Below are 23,186 nucleotides of genomic sequence, written 5' to 3'. Positions count from 1 at the left end.
TTAATACTCACCATATATAATATACATGGACGAAAAATATGACCCACGTGCGTACGGGAGTCGGAAAACTTCAACTTTGGGAAAATAACGTGTCCACCCAGACGACAGCTAGGCATGCATTTCTCTTCTCAAAGTATAGAGGCAATTACTGTTTATTAGAAATTGAGATGAGTCTAATTAAATGATAAATAATAATATTTTATATATTAAATTGAGATGAATTTAAATTTGTTTAAATTAAAATGAGTTTAATTTTTTAAGTTGAAATGTATAAAGTAAATTGTAATGAATTTAATTTTTTATTAAAAATTAAAAAAATAATAAATTCTTTCAATAATTAAATTAAATTTAATAACCAAACACATCTTAAGTCAGAATTAACTCAAAAGTCCAGCGTATGGTGAGGTTGCAATATATATTAGGACGTTATCTATTGACTGGTTATCATGTATGGCTGGCTGCATTTTCACTTTCGCCCATATACAGTGTACGTCACATGTCATATATATATATATATGTGATGAGGTAAACGATGATGTGTATGACTTAATTATAGAGTGAGAAGCAAAAGTACGTGACTGCGCGCGATATATATGTTGGCATACATGCATGGGTGACATCATCGATGACGTGGTGACATCATATGTGTGTTTTTTTTCGTGGGAGGTGACATCATATGTTGGTATATGTTAGTTTCTTTATCTGATATTATGTTGGTATATATGCATGGTGACATCATCGATGACGTTCAATCAAGACAACTACTATTGAAATAGAGTCACCGCCAAGTTCCTATTTTTATTATCTTGGTTTCTTTATCAGATATTATTATAATAAATACATATTTATAATATTTCAAAAAATATAAATATATACCAACGTCAAGGGGCAGTCTTCTTATGTTTTGGTCTCATCTTCTTAATTTTGTGCAATTCTCGGTAGTTAGGGTGGTGGAGAATGAATCAGTCTGACAAGATTTGGTTTTCAGTTATTGTCACCCGTGACGTCATGTATTTTATAAAATTGAAGAATTCTTTATTTTATTTATTTATTTTAATCACCTAACAATGTTAACGTGAACAAAGAGACATGCAGGATGATCAGGATCAGTTTGCCAGCCGAGGTACGGCGACGTATTCCGTTATTTCAGCAGTGTCCCGCGTCTCAAAAGAGACGTGCGATTTTAAAGAAATCATGAATTTTCGTTGTTTCAGAATCAATGAACAACTGTTACTTCGAAAGATATTTCACTATCAAATCTGCCGTTCCTATCTTTGGCACTTCTAAAGCCACCATGTATGGACTTCAACCTCTCTATAAATACGGCACCCAAACAATCTTCATTGAAGGGAGAAAGAACAAAACCCAGCGAACCATAATTGGTAACCCATTTCTGCCTTTCCGGGTTCCGTTTCTGAAATCTTCGCCTTTATTTACTTGCATTTCCAACAAATTCTACAATGGAGAGTGGTGATATTTACAACGCGTCGATATGGAGAAACAATACCATGGAAGTTTTCTCAAGGTCTTCACTGGAAGAAGAAGACGAAGAAGCTCTTAAATGGGCAGCGCTACAGAAGCTTCCTACTTTCAATCGTCTGAAGAAAGGTTTGCTGACTACGCCGCAAGGCGAGGCCAGTGAAATCAATATACATGATCTTGGAGTTCAGGAAAAGAAGAGTTTAATGGAGAGGTTGTTGAAGGTCCCCGAAGAGGATAATGAGAAGTTCTTGCAAAAGCTCAAGGATCGTCTCGACAGGTAACTTTAATGTTATTTATATTTATGTAGGTTTTGTTCATTCTGTTTATCCAACATTTTTTTTTTAAAGTATGTTTAATATGAATTTTCAGTAATGTTTTTTTTTTTTTTTTTAAATTCAATTTCTCAGAGTAGGAATCACTCTTCCGACAATTGAAGTCCGATTCGAGAATTTAAAAGTTGAGGCAGATGCTCATGTTGGAAGCAGAGCTCTACCTACATTCTTCAATTTCTCCTTTAACATTCTTGAGGTAATTAACATTGTGTAAATATGTAATCCTTTTTTTAATACTGTACAAATATTGACGCTTTCCATTGTCATTAGTTTTATACAATTTACTTTGTCCTTTGATTTTGAAGGGTTTCTTGAATTATCTTCATATTCTTCCAAGTAGAAAGAAGCATTTGTCCATCCTTCAAGATGTTAGTGGGGTCATCAAGCCAAGCAGGTGAGGAGGCAGTCCTTGTTCCGATTATCTGAATGACTTCTCAATGTTTGATAATCTCCCTCTTTAATATTTCACCCTCAGGGTTAGAACTTTTGTTTTACTCTTTTAACATGGTTCGTGTGTGACGTTTTCACATAGAATGACGCTACTTTTGGGTCCTCCAAGTTCTGGAAAGACCACGCTCTTGCTGGCTTTGGCTGGAGAGCTCGATCCTGACCTGAAGGTATAAAAGTTTAGGACTCTTTCAACATTTTGGATTGCATATTGTTATTTTTGGTTTTATATCTAATATATGAAGCGGAAATTATCTTTCAGTTTTCTGGGAATGTTACTTATAATGGCCACGAAATGCGGGAGTTTGTACCCCAGAGAACTGCTGCCTATGTCAGTCAGCATGACCTCCATATTGCCGAAATGACAGTAAGGGAGACCTTGGCCTTTTCTGCAAGATGTCAAGGGGTCGGATCACGTTATGGTTAGGATACGGATAGGCCTTTGTTTTTCTTCTATCCTTCCTTCATTGGACTCTTGAGGCTGTAATCGAATTATTTATTTGATTTAAACTTGACCTTTGTTTTAACACCTCCTACTGCAGAGATGCTGGTAGAGCTAGCAAGAAGAGAGAAAGAAGCAAATATTAAGCCTGATCCTGATATTGACATCTACATGAAGGTAAGAAAATACACTGCCACTTACGTATCGCATTAGGAGATTATAGCTTAATGTATACGTATAATTATAGCATAGTGACGTACCTATTTAGCTTGATGATTGTTTTATAGATGAACAAGTCGTTTATCTTGATGGAGGGGAATACTCTCTCTCTCTCTCTCTCTCTCTCTCTCTCTCTCTCTCTCCCCTTCACACAATATTTTCGTAGTTACTGAGATATTACAATGGCAAAAACAGGCGCCTTCCATTAATGTGTTATATGTGAAAGCTATGTTCAAACCAGAAGAATAATTTTTTACATTTGCTTTTGAAAACCTTTTTTTAAATGGGATTGTTAATACAGGCAGTAGCAACAGAAGGTCAGGAGGCCAGCGTGGTGACAGATTATATTTTAAAGGTAACATCCCTGCAAATTGTTACATAACGAGGAAAAGAGTTTATAAAATCCAAGGTAGTTTACCACGGTTCATGTCTCATCCAATCCACTTTGCAGGTTCTGGGATTGGAAGTCTGTGCAGATACTTTGGTTGGGAATCAAATGTTACGGGGTATATCTGGAGGACAAAGAAAGCGTGTAACAACAGGTAATCATTCCTAGTTCAATGTGCACAAATATATATTTTCTGTGCGAACGATGAAATAATCTTCAGATATGAAATTATAGGGGAGATGTTGGTTGGACCATCTAAGGTGCTATTCATGGATGAAATATCAACTGGTCTGGATAGCTCGACAACTTATCAGATTGTGAATTCAATCAAGCAATATGCTCACATTCTCAATGGCACTGTCGTGATCTCACTCCTCCAGCCGGCACCAGAGACTTACAATCTTTTTGATGACATTATTCTCCTCTCTGATGGCCAGATTGTATATCAGGGTCCCCGTGAGCAAGTTCTTGAATTTTTTGAATATATGGGCTTCAAATGTCCTGAAAGGAAAGGGGTGGCCGACTTCCTCCAAGAAGTAAGTCTAAACATAGCTTTTTTTTTTGTTTGTTTCTGAAGCTAACAGATATTATTATCTTCTAAAAAGAAGAGGACTGCATGCAAAATCTTATAGTCGAATTCACACGTAACCGACTTGTCATAGGTGACGTCAAAGAAAGATCAGGAGCAGTATTGGGCAGCTAAAGATGAGCCTTACAATTTTGTAACAAGCAAGGAATTCGCTGAGGCATTCGAATCGTTTCCTGTGGGACGGAAACTTACAGAAGAGCTTGCAACTCCATTTAACAGGGCAAAGAGCCACCCAGCTGCTTTGACAAATAGAAAGTATGGTGTTAGAAAGGCAGAGCTGTTAAAAGCTTGCTTATCAAGAGAATTCTTGCTTATGAAGAGGAATTCGTTTGTCTACACCTTCAAGCTCATCCAAGTAAGTTTTTAGCTTCATTTTGATTTTGTGTATTATATATTTATATATAATGTATGTATGTATGTATTACATTTCATTACACATGATTGTGATTAAATTCTACCTTTTCTGTTCTTTTAGCTTCTAATAATGGCCCTGATTGCAATGACAATTTTCCTACGGACGGAGATGCACCGCAATTCAGTGACCGACGGAGGGATCTACGCTGGCGCTTTGTTCTATGGTGTTGTTGTTATCATGTTTAATGGTACAGCTGAGATTTCCATGACAGTAGCAAAGCTTCCGGTTTTCTTCAAGCAAAGGAATCTCCTATTCTATCCTGCATGGGCATACTCTCTTCCTTCATGGATCATCAAGATCCCTATCACGTTTGTAGAAGTTGCTGTCTGGGTTTTTATCACTTACTATGTCATTGGATTTGATCCAAGTGCTGGAAGGTAAAAGATAAGATAAAAAAAAAAAACAATCACTTCCATTATTAGCTTGTAAAGAGTTGTTTCAATCTCTTTTCTCTTTTCTATTTGAAATGATTTATTTGCTAATCATGTACATATTCCAGGTTTTTTAGACAGTGCCTTCTGCTCGTAGCTGTTAATCAGATGGCTTCTGCATTATTCCGCTTCGTTGCTGCAATTGGTAGGGGGGACCTGATTGTTGCCACCACATTTGGTTCATTTGCACTGGTCATGCTGTTTGCATTGGGTGGCTTTGTCCTGTCAAGAGGTATAATTTAATAAGTTCATAATACTGTATGTGGCCTCTTTCGTTATTGGACTGCAGCCTACTTAATGCTTCTTTTGTCATTGCTTACTCCCACAGAGAACATGAAGAAGTGGTGGATATGGGGTTACTGGACGTCACCTTTGATGTATGGGCAGAATGCTATAGTGGTTAATGAGTTCCTTGGGAAGAGTTGGAGACATGTAATTTCTTGAACTAGTCAATGTACGGCCTTTTCTCTTTGTTATCTATAATAATTGTCTGACATTTGTACCCATTTTTCTGTTAAAGGTTCTCCCAAACTCAATGGAATCACTGGGAGTTGAAGTGTTGAAGTCCCGTGGATTCTTCACACATGCCTATTGGTATTGGATAGGAGTAGGGGGATTGATTGGATATATTTTAGTTTTCAATGCTGGCTTCACTCTGGCGCTCAATTACCTCAATCGTGCGTTACTTCACTTTATCCGCTTCCATACATACGATCTTGTAATGTTATGTGTAGTAATTTGCTATAAACAATTGTGCAGCATTGGGAAAGCCACAGGCTGTTAAACAAGAAGAACCTCAAAGCAATAGGCACGATGACAGATCAGGACAAGCTGGTCAGTCATCACGTAGAGGAAATAGCTCAAGTCACCAATTCAAAATAGGTGATATATCTCATGAGATACATCTGTTTGTGTGTTTCTATTCCGCTATTCTATTCTTAATTTATGTTGTTTCTCTTAAAGCCAACTGAATTTTGTGGACCTGCAGAGAGTAGAATTGAAACTAGCATGAGAAGTATTTCCTCTAAGTCCTCATCTGTTAGTGCGGAGGATACGGTAGAGGTCAGTCGGAATGGGAAAAGAGGCATGGTTCTTCCATTTGAACAACATGCCATTACCTTTGATGAAATTACATACTCGGTTGACATGCCACAGGTAACTTGCAGCGATTACAAAATGGTTTGTAAATGAAGTGGATTTTGTTTCAACTTTCAAATCTATAATACACTATTTGTTTAAAACGACTTTGCAGGAAATGAAGATTCAGGGTGTTACTGAAGATAAATTGGTGCTCCTGAAGGATGTGAGTGGTGCTTTCAGGCCAGGAGTTCTCACAGCTCTGATGGGTGTCAGTGGTGCTGGTAAAACTACTCTGATGGATGTGCTGGCTGGTAGAAAAACCGGTGGATATATTGACGGGAAGATAACAATTTCTGGGTACCCAAAGAAGCAAGAGACGTTTGCTCGAATTTCTGGATATTGTGAGCAAAATGACATCCACTCTCCTCATGTTACTGTCTATGAGTCCTTGCTCTATTCAGCATGGCTCCGCCTTTCGCCTGATGTTGATTCTGAAGCAAGGAAGGTTGGTATCTAAAATTGGAGACTTTTATATTCAAATGCTGACTTTGTTTCTGTATTTTCTTATTATATTCTAAAGCTTTATCAACCAGTTGAAGATCTCTGGATGACAAAAAAAAATTGGAGTCACCCCCATAAGCTGCATGAATTCTTAAACCAGCACGTGTAAAGCTAATTTTAAAAAATGAAAAATGATTGCAGATGTTCATTGAGGAAGTTATGGAGCTCGTGGAATTGAAACCTTTGAGGCAAGCATTGGTTGGGTTGCCTGGTGTGAATGGCCTTTCGACTGAGCAACGCAAGAGGCTTACCATTGCAGTAGAGCTAGTTGCCAACCCCTCCATAATTTTCATGGACGAACCAACTTCCGGGCTGGATGCTAGAGCTGCTGCTATTGTCATGAGGACTGTGAGGAACACTGTGGACACAGGAAGAACAGTTGTGTGCACCATCCATCAGCCAAGCATTGACATATTTGAAGCATTTGATGAGGTGAGGAATACTAATCAACCGAATTGTTTGGAACTTTTGGGGACCTTATCTTCTGTAAACGAGTATGACATATTTAACATGAAATTGCAGCTATTCCTAATGAAGCGTGGGGGTCAGGAGATATATGTTGGGCCATTGGGTCGCCACTCTTGCCATCTAATCAATTATTTTGAGGTATGATCTCAAGGACCATCAGGAGATATGTACAGTCAAAATTATCCTGTAAATCGTTTTCTTTCTGAGAGATTTTGCTAATACATTTACCTCTGCTACATCCAGGGAATAGAGGGAATCTGTAAAATTAAAGATGGTCATAATCCAGCGACTTGGATGTTGGAAGTTACTTCCTCAGCACATGAAATGGCTTTGGGAATTGATTTTGCTAATGTGTACAGAGAATCAGAGCTCTACAGGTCGGTCTAATAATATACCTGACTAAGTTTTAAGACTGAAATAATATCTTTGTTTCCATCATCAAAACTACTAAAATAAATACAGTAGTTATGTTGGAATTTTTTAACAAAACTTGTACTATTGAATGCCAAATATTACAGGAGAAACAAAGCACTTATTAATGAGTTGAGCAGCCCTGCTCCTGGATCAAAGGACCTCTATTTCCCTACACAACACTCGCAGACATATTTCACACAATTCATGGCTTGCTTGTGGAAACAACACTGGTCATATTGGCGCAACCCGCTGTATACTGCTGTAAGGTTTCTCTTCACAACCATCATAGCCCTGATGTTTGGGACAATGTTCTGGAATCTCGGCTCGAAAACGTGAGTTACAACTACAGAACTAAGCAATCCACAAATGTGCAAATTCTTGTAATATCTTTGAGCTTTTGAGTTGAATTTCAAACATTGATGATCGCAGGACAAAGAAACAAGATGTATTTAATGCTATGGGTTCGATGTACACTTCTGTTCTCTTTATCGGTGTTAAAAATGCCAATTCAGTGCAGCCAGTGGTGGCTGTTGAACGAACAGTCTTCTACAGAGAAAAAGCAGCAGGGATGTATTCAGCCTTGCCTTATGCCTTTGCACAGGTACCTACAATTTTTCCAGCTACGATATCCTATTTCTATTCAATCAAACGCATGTGTAAGACATCAACTTCTCAATAAGATTTAAACCCACGTTTATGCAATTTCATTTTATGTTACAGGTTCTGATTGAGCTCCCATATGTTTTTGCACAAGCTGCGGTATATGGTGTCATAGTTTATGCAATGATTGGTTTTGAATGGACTGCAGCCAAATTCTTCTGGTATATATTTTTCATGTATGTCTCCCTTTTGTACTTCACTTTCTATGGCATGATGACTGTTGCTGCGACACCAAACCACCACATTTCTTCCATAGTTTCCTCCGCATTTTATGCACTATGGAATCTCTTCTCAGGATTTATAATCCCACGACCTGTAAGTTCTTACACTCTCAATTCTTTCAAGCGTATCTCTTTTTCATCTTCTATATTACCCTCGAGTAATTTTTTTTTTTCCTCATCTTTCATTTTCCTACCTGGTAAAAAACAGAGGATCCCAATTTGGTGGAGATGGTACTCATGGGCATGTCCATTAGCTTGGACCCTTTACGGGTTGGTTGCAGCACAGTTTGGGGATAAGAAGGACATCCTTGATACTGGGGAAACAGTGGAAGATTTTGTGAGAGAGTATTTTGGTTTCAAACATGAGTTTGTGGGAGTGGCTGCAGCTGTCGTTGTTGGGTTTGCATTACTCTTTGCATTTATCTTTGCTGTGTCCATTAAAGTGTTGAACTTCCAGAGGCGATAGGATTTTTTTTTTTTTTTTTTTAATTTTAATTTTTTATTTTTAACAAAAACTTGTGAAGTTCTTTGTATTTCTTTGATAACATACATGTATCATATGGCACTGCTTCATTATATAACCAAAAAAAAAATTAAAGAAAAACAGAGTGTCTCCTACGGTCCTGCCCAAACAGCAACATTTCAGTTTTTGGACTAATCCCATGATAGCATGACATGGTAAAACAGCGAATTTCTTCAGCTATACATGCATCTAAAGCATGGTGTACAAGCAGCTCCAGCCCTCATGCCTTCATTACAATACCTAACTACATTGAGCGTGCTTTGATGCTAATGTCAGTAAGGTGAAAATAGATTCACCAGATAGAGCAATGACTTCCATCATTCATGTTAATATGGCTAGTGAAATCGAAGATACCAACATGGGGGGATATGGACAATGAACGCACGGGTTAAAAGCAGAAGCGATGATTGACATTTGGTTATAATATAAATGTTACAATGAAAGTATCGGCACTCGTCTAAGCTAGATGACAACATGATATTAATCCACATCCTATCACAACTTCAATATTTTAGTACAAATATATATTAATTTATCCAGCATCCAGTAAAAAACTTAAAGATTTGGTTGAGCAATCAGATCAGCCCGACGTCGTAGAACACTAAAATGGAGCATTGAATCAGAGGGATCCCAGTAAAGGCCCACGACATCCCCTTTCTTCAAGTTCCTCCTGTTCACAAAATCTTTGTGCCACATATTGATCAAAACGTAACTCTTAGAGGTTTTCCACTTCTTGAGAACCAACTCGTGTGCGGACTGAAAATCGTGATCCCAAACGTTAATGCGGATGCCCTCACTCTCAACTTCTCTAATGATATCGGCATCCAAGAATGGCAAAACATGATGCCTGACCCAAGTTGTTTTCAGCAAGAGCCGGCTCATATTACCAAGATCACTCTCCGTTAGTGTCTTCTTGATTTTCCAAGGATCCTCCATGGCAGTGGGTGTCCTGATCTCTGCGTGTAGATCATCTTTGTCGTGGCGCCGCACTCTCGTCCTCGCAGTCACAGCATTGGAGGTCACTGTAACCTTGGAATTGTAAGAGATCAGTACTGTTGGGCTATCTTCCTTTGGATTAATAGCAGAGTTTTTCACGGTTTCGCTCTTCTTGGGATCAATCTTCCATGTTTCATCAAACGGCTTCAGCGCCGTTGAAACTTCTTCAGGCCTGTCTTTCACGGTTTCGGTCTTCTCGGGATATTTCCATGATTCATCGTACAGCTTCAGCTCTGTTGAAACTCCTTCATGTGGGTTCTCAGTAAATAGCTCATGGATCCTCGCAAAAGAGACAAGAGAGCTTCTAGCTTCAGGTGCTTTGCGTTTCTTGGCTTCGATCTGAACCCCAGAAGAGAGCGTTAACTCTGTTGAAACTAGCCCCTGGTCAAACCCGCAAGAGAGTTTTGATTCCATTGAAGCTACTTCGCTTTGAAACCTGCAGGAAAGCGTCGATTCCGGCACGGAAACATCATTCTTAGCAAGGCCGTGTTCCGAGTTGTGGTCATGAGAGTACTCTGGCCTCACGGCCACGGTGGCACTTGGGGTTTTGGGATTGCAGAATAAAACCGAATGATCTGCACTGATCAGATTCCGTAATCGACCAGAAAGTAATCCACGGGTGGTACCAGATTTACAAGAAAATTCAGGACGTGAACTCTTCATCACGTTGAGAGAGAAAGAAACAACCGAGAAATTTGTTGGGTTATAGGTTATGAGGGGAGCGGGACTTATACAGGCGTCGGAGATCTCCGAAAGCTACTCCTACCAGGACAAGAAATCCTTACGTCGAAAGGATTCCTGCAATTCAAATCTCGTAAACTCATTTCAATATATATCTCCCACCGTTGAGCTGGAACTTGCTGCATGCATGCAAATTAATTCTAGAGTAATGCTAAATTATAAAGTCTTAGATGGTGTAACTTTAAAACCAACTTCTATCGAAAAAAGTATGGTCCATTTAAAAAGATTTTTTTTCTAATATAAATTTTAGATTTATTCATTTTTTTTTTTTTTAGATAGAGGACATAAGACTTACACATCCTAAAACTACAAATATTATTTCAGTGTCCGTTGGTCGATCGGTGGAAATTGTCATGTGTTTGTGAAATTACAAAGCCACACAAGAATTTAATTTCGGTGGAATTGAATAATCTCTTAAGAAAGTTCATTAATTTTATGTTTCTTCGTCACGAACATAAAGAGAAAACTCAATTTAACATTTTTAAATCTCAAAACGATAATAATATTAAAAAATAATAATCTAACAATATTTTATTTAACTTTCAGCTTTTATTTAAAACCATATTCTCATGATCTCATCTCACTATTCAAATAATGAGGCTACAACCTTAAACCTCGTTTGATTATACAACTCAGATGATGAGATGGGATGAGATATTTTGTTGAAAGTCGAATAAAATATTATTATAATATAAATTTTTAATGAGTTTTTTTTTTTTTAATTTGAAAAAGTTGAATTATTTAATAAATTTTGTGAGATCTTGAGAAAATTGTAATGATTATATAAGATGAGATAAGATAATTTAGTTTTGTAAAACCAAACTAGCCCTTAGTGTAAAGTAGATTTAATATATCATATAAAATTATGTTTGTTTGTAAGTTTAATTTTATAAGTTTACTTTTATATTTGTTTGTACCTTTACTTTTAATATATCATATGAAATTATGTTTGTTTGTAAGTTTAATTTTATAAGACTTATTTGTGATTTTAGTATTACTTATATTTTTTCACTACTAGGATGTAGGGCTGAAAACTGACCAACCGGTTTCGGTTTTAGGCCTAAACCGAAACTGGCCAGTCCTTCAAGAAATAATGCATCAACCAGCCGAAACTGACCATGCTGGGGGAAGAAAACCGGCCGGTTCCTTTGCCGGTCAGTTCGCCTGTTTGGGCCGTGGGTTTTGGGCCCAGTTTTGGACCTTTTATCCAATATGTTTGGACTTTTTTTTTTGGTTATATATATATTTTTCCTGAATTCATCATCTAACATCTTTTTAATTTTTTGTTCTTAACTAATAATTCAATTCATCATCCAAGATCTTGTAAATTCATCATTCATCATAATTCATATTATAAATAAATAAAAATAATAAATAACCAAAGCATTCATCATATTAACTAACTAGTTACTATATTAATTACTACATAATTAAAAATAAATAAAAACAACTTCACTAGATATCTAGTATTACATATTATAAATTTGAAAAACAAGCCAGGTTGTCTTAAGCATAGTAAAAATACAAATAAAAAAATAACATAAATAAATGAAAACAACTTGTCTTAAAGACTTAAACATAGCAACAATGCAAAAAATTAAGAATATCGATCTTCGAGTTTACTCATTATTACTTCAAGCCATCAATCTTCAATCGTCAATACTTGTCATGTTCGATTGTGCGGTCAACTCTATAAGAATAAAATATTAAATGTTAGTGAATTCATATTATGAAAAATATGCAAAATTAAATTACAATGAAAATTTGAAAACATTACCTGATTCTACTACAAAGTTCTACACATTATCCATAACCTCTCGGATATCAATATATGTTGCCGGCTGCCTTAACTAATTTTGAGTGCAAATAAGTGCTTCAACAGTTCTTGGAGCCAACGAACTCCCAAAAAGGATCAAGCACACGACCTCCCGTTATAACAGATTCACATTATATACACATTATACGCAACAGATTCAATATATATACACAACAGATTCAATATCTATAAACATTATACGCATTACACGATATATATATATATACATTATAACAGATTCAATATTATATACGATTTATATATATAATATATATATTATATATGTATATATAATATATATAACAGATTAAAATTTATAATTATATATATATAAAACAGATTATATATATAATATATATAATAGAAAAAAGATTATATAATATATATATATAACAGATTATATAATATATAGTATATACTATACACTAAAAAGTAAGAAGAAATGAATAATACTCACAGAGGCCAGCTTGCGAGGGAGTCACGGAATGCTGCGCGGTTCACCAGTTCAGCTCTGCGTTGCTGTTCAACAGAGACCGTCACAGAGACAGAGACAGACACAGAGAGAGAGAGAGAGAGAGAGAGAGAGAGAGAGAGAGAGAGAGAGAGAATCAGGGGGGGAGCAGAAGAGAATAGGGAGAGGGAAGGGGGGAACTGGAAACGGGAAGGGTAATAACCCTAACCTGATTCCAACCAAACGACGCCTTTTGGTTGAGACCAAACGACATCGTCCCACTTATTTTTTTTTGTTACCCACTTAAACAAAACGACGTCGTTTCATATGAAGCGGCATTTTTTTATATAAGATATATATTTAAAATATATATACGGTCGGTCGGTTTACCGGTTTTCTGTGTGGGCGAACCGGGACCAAACCGACCGTGATCGGTTTCTATTTATTTCTACCACCGGCCGACCGGTTCTTCCCTGGTTCCGGCCGGTTCCAGCGTCCGGCGGTCGGTTGTAGGTCGGTTCGCCGGTTTCTTGTACATCCCTACTAGGATGAATGTAAAATTAAAGAATTCCTAAGGATTTATAAATAAAGGTGTAACCAGTTCGGTTTTAGATAATATCTAGGACCGAACTGGTATGTATCGATTTTGTATTTTCAATAGCAATTATGTACCGGTTATCCCCCAAACCGATATGTCCGATTTACCGGTTCCGGTCTGGTTTTCCCGTTTTAATATATTAAGTATATTAGTATTACTAATGTATTTATCAAAAGAAATATATTAAGAATTTAATAGGCAATAAAATGTATTTAATATATATATATATATTTTATATTTAAAACATATGATCAAATAAATATTCATGTTTAAGATTAAAATGTTATGTTATAAATCATAATATATTATCTTATACATAATTATATATTATATATAAAATATATTATAGATAATATTAAAAATTAATAAAAATATATATAATATGTGAACCGGTCTGGTTCGGTGTTAAAAAATATAAAACCGATTTTAGACCGGATTTGACCAATTTTTAAAATGAAAAAACCGATTCCAAACCAAGCTGGTCGAAAATCGGACCGAACCAACTGGTCTGATTTTTCGGTTTGTCGGTTTATTCTTATACCCCTATTTATAAAAGGAATTTTTCCAAATAAAACAGACCCCAGCCATAATTCGAAAATGTTGAAACTAGTGCTTTAAAGTTCTAAACATATGTATCAAAATCGTGTCCTTTGTATATAACGAGGAATGATTGCAAGCTAGTTTTTTTTTTTAGCAATGTAATTAAAAGAATAAATAGACATGTAATTTTTTTTAATGGAAAAACCAACTTCATTGAAGATAACAAATATTACAAACATTTATCAAACTAAAGGGCTTGAGAAAAAAAGTTTGGAATAATCTTCCCACATTTTAATATTTTCAACATTCCAAGCATATCGTGTAAGACTGTGTGCTATCGAGTTACCCTCTCTAAATACATGTGTGAAAGAACAAGAAGCAAAACAAGCTTTTAGTCTCATAACTTCACCATAAAGAGCTCCAAGTTCAGAATCAAGCATATCATTCTTGTTCAAAGAATCAGCAAGCAACAAATAGTCAGATTCCACAATGAGATTCATGACGGACCTACCAACACACATCTGCATCCCTCGGAACACAGCCAGGAGTTCAATAATTTCAAGGTTGTCCACTTCATCCTCAGCCTTGCTGCCATAAGCACTTCACCCTTATTATCCCTTTAAATCATCCTAATACTAGCCTTCTTAAAGTCACAAAACAAAGCCCCATCAGTATTAAGTTTCAAGTACTTAGTTAGAGGTGGACATCATTTGAGATGTTTCTTTACTTGTATAGGAGTCTGTTCCTTTACGGAATGGAAGCTTCTCAAGAGGCCAATGGCATGTTCAGTAACTTGTTTTATGGGTAGAGCTACATTCTCGAAGATCTCCTGGTTTCTTTCATACCAAAACCCCCAAGACAGAGAACAAAACATAGCCAAACTGTCATAATCCTTCATTTGACAAATTTGAGATACTAAATCAAAGAATTTAACAGTCGGGTTCATAGGCAAATTGGGACTAAACTTCTTCCAAGAATTTCAAAGAACATTGTAGCTAAACACATCATGATTTAAATCCTCAACTGGATGCTCACAGAAACTACACTTTGCTTCATTTATCACATTTTTCTTCATAAGATTTGCCTATATTGAAAGACCATCTTTACATGCTCTCCAAGGAAATTTTTTAATTTTATTAGGCACTGCTAATTTCCACAAGGCATTCCAAACAACTTGTTGTGTACCCCTCTCTGAATTCTCTACCAAGCCATCCCTCAGGTGGTTTGATATAGACCGATAGCAGCTTCTAACTGTAAATTACAGCTTCTAAATAGACATGTAATTAAATTTTACAATTTTAATAAAGAGATATGATATTTGCAGTTTTAGGTATATCATAAGGTGTGTAAGTCATATACACTCTTTTAAAAAAAAGAATAAGTGCATGTTTAGGATTACAGTGGAAAATATAGTTTATAGTTTTAGGGTTTATGGCTTATAACTTAAATAATAAGTCTATACTTCAATAGCTATTTACTATTTGATAAATATGTATTTAAACTACTTTTAAAAAAAAGAATAAATATGAGATTTACATTAAAAATTAATTTTTTTAATAGTTGACTACACTATTTTTTAAATAAAATATGCAAAATTTATTTATTTTAAAATTGTATTTAACATTACTCTTAAACAAAAGTTTTATTGTAAATGTTTTGGAGCAGAAGAACTGAACCTGAAAACAGTGATAGGATACACAAAATATAGTTTTGCTATATACAAGCACAGTCGCGTACTAATCTGTGTACCAATATTGATTCATTCATACTTAAAATTTAAATTAATACCGTTTTCAATAAAATCTACTTTTTCACCAATCATATCACATTGGTGTACAGATTAGTGCACAATTATATTTGCAATTATATTTTTTCCACAAAGTAAAGGAGCATACCATTCCTCTCTTTCCCTTTTTTTTATTTTTTATTTTTTATTTTTTATTATGTCCCCATGCCCCATTAATGGGGCGACATGGACAATTTTTTTTTTTAAATATCAAAATAAAATGTTGAAACAAATAACAACCGACATCTTGAAAATAAAAAGTGCCATGCCAACATGTTATGTCGGTAAAAATTAAAATAAAAAGAAATAAGATAAAATAAAATTAATATTTTTTAAAACTAAACTTAAATAAAAAATACATAAAATTTTAAAAAAATAAAGCTATAAACAAACCAAAAAAATTAACATAAATTTAAACAAAAATCAATTCAAAACGTGTAAAAACCACTTTCATTTTAGATATTTTGATTTTATTTATTTTTTGAAATAAAACTTTTTATTTCTTTAATGATTTTATTTTATTTTATTTTTTGAAATGTTGATTGCACATGGTTATCACCCAAGGCATGACACCTGTATATATTAACGTCCGAGTTCATTCCTTCCAAGCTAAAACAGCACCTTGCTTTATTGGTTACTTCAAGATTTTATTATCATTTTGTTTCTTAATTTCCTAACTTCATAAATAAATAAATAAACAAAACAAGTTTAGGTCCAACTCAAACCCCCCAAAAACCTTAAAACAAAAGTAACCTCAAGATGTCGTTGTGATTAAAAAATACTCTTAATCCATCTTATTTTATTTTATATTATCTCATTATTATAATTTTTCTAAATTATTATATAAAATATAATAAAAATTTAATATAATAATAATATTAAAAAAATAATATTTTAATAATATAGGTTCACGAATATAGGTTCTAATTCATGCCCACGAAACGGCCTACTTTAGAATGGGCTTAAATTACACCTTTGTCCTATTGAGCAGTGATAGGCAGGTAGCTTACTGTTTGTTTAATTTAATGTTGACATCTTATGATACTAAACACTTTGAATCTGATATAAAAGAGTAATTTTATATATAATTATAAAGTGTGTAAATATTATGTAATTATTTTAAAAATAAATAAAATTAATTATTAAAAAATTAATTTTTTATGTAAGTTGTATATTTTATTTAATTTTTTCAAAATAATTACTTAGTGATTACACAATTTACGATTTCAAATATCTTTACTTTAATTAAAATGTGTCAAAGTTAGTGCATGTTTGAGATTGAGGAGATTAATTTAGCTTTTAGCTTAAGGCTTATAGTTGAATAATTTAAGTAATAAACATTATTATTAAAATGTTATTTACTGTTTAGAAACCATATGTCTAAAGTACTTATAAACATATTACATTTGTTTGAAACCAAATTTTAAAAATATTTTAGAGACATAAAAGGTCATTTGATTTTTTAAAAATCATAATCATATTCTTGATAGAAATCAAATTTTATAATAAAAAAATGAAAATAATTTAAAAGAATTTTCAGTATTTAAAATGAAAAAAAAATCATTTCATAAGTGAGATAGCAATACAATAATGCATAAGATAAGAGTAAAGTTATAATTATATAAAATTTATATCAGTATTTTTGCTCATTCAAATTTTATTTTAAAAGTGTAACAACATTCTGTAATATCTGGAAAAGTAAATTTGAAGAAAAACATCAAATTTGATACTTTTCCTAAAATGTACTTTTTAATTTTATTTATATTAAAAAATAATTTAATATGTATAAATCAAACAACCTAATTTTATTATTAAAATACTTTTAAAGCTATTAAAATACTTTTTAAACCTCTTGACACAATCCAAAGATGCCTTAATGTAAAAAGTAGATGTTTTGTCCATAAATAGTAACAACTTAAAGCATATGCCAATGATGTGTTTTAAGTAGATTTATATAATATATATATATATATATATATATATATATATATATATATATGTATATATAAACCTATTGGTAATGAAGAGCTTATACTGATAAAAAAAAGATGGTTGACCAGACACAAGCGCAATTGACTTGACACAAATTCAAATGATGTAAATCTCAATGACTTATTTAGCTATGAGTAGTTTATGTATACTTACTATTTTTCTTATAAAAATCTTACAAACATTGATTTTTTCAGTTTCATTTTAAAATTTAAATTTTATTTACAATTTTATAATTTTTAGCATATCAATAATTGATACCTAAAGAAATAAATTTTTTTTAAATACAATTAATATTTTTTTAATTATTTAAATCAAGATAGAGTTGATTTTTTTTTCGTGATGATCTAATAAGAATATGTATCATATAACACGGATTGTCATCCCTAATTTAAAATGATACTAAATTAGGGATGATGCTGCTCGCCTCTCAAATGATCAAAATTTTGATTGATATTTATTTATTTTTAATTTTTAAATTTTATTAAATAAAAAAAAAAAGTTAAACCAGTCATTTTCTATTCACAAAACTAAAAAAAAATAGAAAACAAGAAAAATTCGGTCAAATATGGGCTGAAACCCGCTTTCAAGTTATCATAGAGGAGAAATGAAATAACAGATTTTTTTAAAAAGAAAGACAAATCCCAAAAGCAAAATGGATCATATCATAATTTAGACCTCATATAAGACCTGTAAGTTCTTATACTCTCAATTCTTTCAAGCGTATCTCTTTTTCATCTTCTATACATATTACCCTCGAGTAATTATTATTATTATTTTTTCCTCATCTTTCATTTTCCTACCTGGTAAAAAACAGAGGATCCCAATTTGGTGGGGATGGTACTCATGGGCATGTCCATTAGCTTGGACCCTTTACGGGTTGGTTGCAGCACAGTTTGGGGATAAGAAGGACATCTTTGATACTGGGGAAACAGTGGAAGATTTTGTGAGAGAGTGTTTTGGTTTCAAACATGAGTTCGTGGGAGTGGCTGCAGCTGTCATTGTTGGGTTTGCATTACTCTTTGCATTTATCTTTGCTGTGTCCATTAAAATGTTGTACTTCCAGAGGCGATAGGATTTTTTTTTTTTAATTTTAATTTTTTATTTTTAACAAAAACTTGTGAAGTTCTTTGTATTTCTTTGATAACTTACATGTATCATATGGCACTGCTTCATTATACAAAAAAAAAAAAAAAAAAAATTAAAGAAAAACAGAGTGTCTCCTACGGTCCTGCCCAACCAGCAACATTTCAGTTTTTGGACTAATCCCATGATAGCATGACTTGGTAAAACAGCGAATTTCTTCAGCCATACATGCATCTAAAGCATGGTGTACAAGCAGCTCCAGCCCTCATGCCTTCATTACAATACCTAATTACAATCAGCGTGCTTTGATGCTAACGTCAGTAAGGTGAAAAATAGATTCACCAGATAGAGCAATGACTTCCATCATTCATGTTGATATGGCTAGTGAAATCGAAGATACCAACATGGGGGGATATGGACAACGAGCGAACGGGTTAAAAGCAGAAGCGATGATTGACATTTGGTTATAATATAAATATCGTCTAAGCTAGATGACAACATGATATTATCCCACATCCCAGTACAACTTCAATATATTAGTACAAATCTATATTAATTTATCCAGCATCCAGTTAAAAACTTAGCGATTTGGTTGAGCAATCAGATCAGCCCGACGTCGTAGAACGCTAAAATGGAGCATTGAATTAGAGGGATCCCAATAAAGGCCAATGACATCCCCTTTCTTCAAGTTCCTCCTGTTCACAAAATCTTTGTGCCACATATTGATCAAAACGTAACTCTTAGAGGTTTTCCACTTCTTGAGAACCAACTCGTGTGCGGACTGACAATCGCGATCCCAAACGTAAATGCGGATGCCCTCACTCTCAACTTCTCTAATGATATCGGTATCCAAGAATGGCAAAACATGATGCCTGACCCAAGTTGTTTTCAGCAAGAGCCGGCTCATATTACCAAGATCACTCTCCGTTAGTGTCTTCTTGATTTTCCAAGGATCCTCCATGGCAGTGGGTGTCCTGATCTCTGCGTGTAGATCATCTTTGTCGTGGTGCCGCACTCTCGTCCTCGCAGTCACAGCATTGGAGGTCACTGTAACCTTGGAATTGTAAGAGATCAGTACTGTTGGGCTATCTTCCTTTGGATTAATAGCAGAGTTTTTCACGGTTCCGCTCTTATTGGGATCAATATTCCATGTTTCATCAAACGGCTTCAGCGCCTTTGAAACTCCTTCAGGTGTGTCTTTCACGGTTTGGGTCTTCTCGGGATACTTCCATGATTCATCGTACAGCTTCAGATCTGTTGAAACTCCTTCATGTGGGTTCTCAGTAAATAGCTCATGGATCCTGGCAAAAGAGACAAGAGAGCTTCTAGCTTCAGGTGCTTTGCGTTTCTTGGCTTCGATTTGAACCCCAGAAAAGAGCGTTAACTCTGTAGAAACTAGCCCCTGGTCAAACCCGCAAGAGCTCTTTGATTCCACTGAAGCTGCTTCGCTTTGAAACCTGCAGGAAAGCGTCGATTCCGGCACGGAAACATCATTCTTATCAAGAGACACGGTGGCACTTGGGGTTTTGGTATTGCAGAATAAACCCAAATGATCTCCACTGATCAGATTCAGTAATCGACCAGAAAGTAATCCACGAGAAGTAATCCACTGATCAGATTCAGGACGTGAAATCTTCATCACATTGAGAAAGAAACGTCAACCGATTTTGTACGTGTTAATTTGTTGGGTTCTAGGTTATGAGGGGAACGGGAATTATATAGGCGTCGGAGATCTCCGAAAGCTACTCCTACTAGGACAATAAATCCTTACGTCGAAAGGATTCATGCAATTCAAATCTGGTAAACTGGTTTCAATATATATCTTCCACCATTGCGCTGGAATTTGCTGCATGCATGTAAATTAATTCTAGAGTAATGCTAAATTATGAAGTCTTAGATAGGGTAACTTTTACGTAATTTTATTGAAAAAAAGCATGGTTATTAAAAAAGATTATTTTTTCATATAAATTTTAAATTTATTTATTTTTTTAAATAAAAGATATAAGACTTACACATCTTAAAATTATAAATATTATTTCGATGTCTATTGGTTGGACGGTGGAATTGTCATATATATCTTCGTAAAATTACAAAGCCAAACGACAATTGATTTTTGGTAGAATTGAATAATCTCTTAAAAAAGTTCATTAATTTTATGCTTCTTCATCATGGACATAAAGAGAAAATGCGATTTAACTTTTTTTAATTTTAAAACGATAATAATATTAAAAAATAATAATATTATTAAAAATAATATTATAATAATATTTTATTCAACTTTCAACTTTTATTTAATATTTAATTTTTAACTTTCATTTAAAACTATCTTTTCATCTTATCTTACTATCCAAATAACGAGCCTACAACCTTAAATCTCATTTGATTACATAATTTATATGATGAGATAAGATGAGATATTTTGTTGAAAGTTAAATAAAATATTATTATAATATAATTTTTTAATATGTATTTTGTTTCTAAATTTGAAAAAGTTAAATTATTTAATATATTTTGTGAGATTTTAAGAAAATTATAATGATTATATGAGATGAGATGAAATAGTTTAGTTTTATGAAACCAAACCAGCCCTTAGTGTAAAGTGGATTTAATATATCATATAAAATCATGTTAGTTTATAAGTTTATTTTTATAAGATTTATTTGTGGCTATAATACTACTTATATTTTGTTACTACTGCGATGAATCTAAAATTAAAGAATTCCTAAGGATTTAAAAAAGGAAATTTCCCCAAAAAAAAAACAGAACAGACCCCTTAATCGGATTCGAAAGTGCCCGGTACTGGTGCTCTAAAGCTCTAAACACATCTATAAAAATTGTGTTCGTTGTATCTAACGAGGAATGATTGCAAGCAAGGTTTTTTTAGACATGTAATTAAAAAATATATAGACATGTAATTAAATTTTGTAATTTAAATAAAGAAATATGATATTTGCAGTGATCTAATTAGGTATATCATAAGGTGTGCATAGTCCTATACATTCTTTTAAAAAAAGAATAAGTGTATGTTTGGAATTACAGTTGGAAATATAGATTATAATTACTTTAGAACTTATAACTTATTACTTAAATAATAAGCTCTATACTTCAAAAACTATTTACTGTTTTATAAACATATATTTAAACTATTTTTAAAAAATGAATAAATATGAGACCCATATTAAAAATTAATTTTTTAATAATAGACTACATTATTTTTCAAATAGAATGCACAAAACTTACTTATTTTAATATTGTATCTAACATTATTTTTAAATAAATATTTTATTGTGAATCTTTTGTAGCAAAAGAACTAAACCTGAAAACAATGATAGGATACACAAAATAAATTGAGAAATGTTAAAGCTCCCGAATTCGAGAGCTTTTCTTTTTAATTGAGAATCTCTCTCTCTCTTTACTTAGTGATTAAATAAATATTTTTTGAGTAATTTTGTGAATTTTTATTTTTAAAAAAGTATTTAAGGGTATAAAAAATGAATAAAAAAAATCAAAAATCAGAAAAAAAAAAGCTGATTTGGTAGGTACTCGGGACACGATTAGTTTCGTTAAGTGCAGTATTACTCAAATAAATAAAAATCAATTCAAAACGTGTAAAAACCACTTTCGAATCTTAGATATACAAAATTTAAAATATTTCAAAATTATAAAAAATATGGGCCGCCCATTGTACTTTGTACAATGATTAGATGAGTGGCTCCATTCGGCCACCCGAAGAGTGACTTTTGAGGCCAATCCCATGGTTATCACCCCTTGTTGTAGTCTTTTCTTTTCTTTTTAATTTTTTTTCTTTTCTTTATTTATTTTTCTAATTTTAAGCTTTTTAAATATTTATTATGTTTTTTAAGTTCATTTATTTTATTTTAGTTTTTGAGTGCTTTCTATTTTTTATTTATTTTACTTTTTAATTTTGGTTGTTTGATCTTTTTTGTTTGTTATTATACTTAAGTATATTTGTTTTAATTTTTATATATTTTAATTTTATTTATTTTTTGAAATAAAACTTTTTATTTATTTATGATTTTATTTTATTTTTTGAAATGTTGATTGCACATGGTTATCACCCAAGGCATGACACCTGTATTAACGTCCGAGTTCATTCCTTCCAAGCTAAAACATCACCTTCCTTTATTAGTTACTTCAAGATTTTATTATCATTTTGTTTCTTAATTTCCTAACTTCATAAATATATAAATAAAACAAGTGTAGATCCAACTCAAACCCCCGAAAACCCTAAAACAATAGTAACCTTTAAGAGGTCGTTGTGATTAAAAATATTTTTAATCTATCTTATTTTAATTTATCTTATCTTATCGTTATAATTTTTTTAAATTTTTATTTAAAATATAATAAAAATTTAACTTTTTTAAATTTTAATATAATAATAATATTAAAAAAATAATATTTTAATAATATAGGTTCACGAATATTTTACGTAGGTTTCATATTTTATTTATTTTTCTTAAAATAATTACGCGATAATTACACAATTTACG

General features: G+C 33.1%; 2 protein-coding genes across 2 annotated transcripts; one reads left to right on the top strand and one right to left on the bottom strand.

Moving 5' to 3' along the window:
- Nucleotides 1-1,161: 1,161 nt before the first annotated feature.
- LOC122307558 (pleiotropic drug resistance protein 1-like) lies at nt 1,162-8,709 on the top strand. Its single transcript, XM_043120484.1, has 24 exons — nt 1,162-1,759; nt 1,890-2,010; nt 2,120-2,208; nt 2,347-2,431; nt 2,524-2,683; nt 2,804-2,880; nt 3,224-3,277; nt 3,374-3,464; nt 3,545-3,846; nt 3,973-4,254; nt 4,375-4,691; nt 4,814-4,977; nt 5,074-5,177; nt 5,266-5,422; nt 5,505-5,627; nt 5,734-5,900; nt 5,998-6,330; nt 6,528-6,818; nt 6,909-6,992; nt 7,098-7,231; nt 7,373-7,600; nt 7,698-7,869; nt 7,989-8,243; nt 8,358-8,709. The coding sequence occupies exons 1-24, from the start codon at nt 1,461-1,463 to the stop codon at nt 8,613-8,615; spliced, it is 4,347 nt and encodes a 1,448-aa protein (XP_042976418.1). The 5' UTR covers nt 1,162-1,460; the 3' UTR covers nt 8,616-8,709.
- Nucleotides 8,710-19,255: 10,546 nt separating this feature from the next.
- Nucleotides 19,256-20,314, bottom strand: LOC122306361 (B3 domain-containing protein At2g33720-like). Its single transcript, XM_043118789.1, has one exon. The coding sequence runs from the start codon at nt 20,312-20,314 to the stop codon at nt 19,256-19,258; it is 1,059 nt and encodes a 352-aa protein (XP_042974723.1).
- Between the last annotated feature and the right edge of the window lie 2,872 nt (nt 20,315-23,186).

The sequence above is a fragment of the Carya illinoinensis genome, chromosome 4 (genome assembly GCF_018687715.1).
Source record: "Carya illinoinensis cultivar Pawnee chromosome 4, C.illinoinensisPawnee_v1, whole genome shotgun sequence".
Lineage (NCBI taxonomy): Eukaryota > Viridiplantae > Streptophyta > Magnoliopsida > Fagales > Juglandaceae > Carya > Carya illinoinensis.
Note: the sequence above shows the minus strand (reverse complement) of the source record. Positions and strands in the feature narration are given on the sequence as shown.

What these genes read in the sequence shown, in the direction of transcription:
- LOC122306361 (XM_043118789.1), bottom strand. Translation starts at nt 20,314, where the DNA reads ATGAAGATTTCACGTCCTGAATCTGATCAGTGGATTACTTCTCGTGGA.
- LOC122307558 (XM_043120484.1), top strand. Translation starts at nt 1,461, where the DNA reads ATGGAGAGTGGTGATATTTACAACGCGTCGATATGGAGAAACAATACC. An exon ending in TCTCCTTTAACATTCTTGAG is followed by an intron (nt 2,011 to 2,119) that starts GTAATTAACATT and finishes TTGATTTTGAAG; the next exon opens with GGTTTCTTGAATTATCTTCA. An exon ending in TGACAGATTATATTTTAAAG is followed by an intron (nt 3,278 to 3,373) that starts GTAACATCCCTG and finishes TCCACTTTGCAG; the next exon opens with GTTCTGGGATTGGAAGTCTG.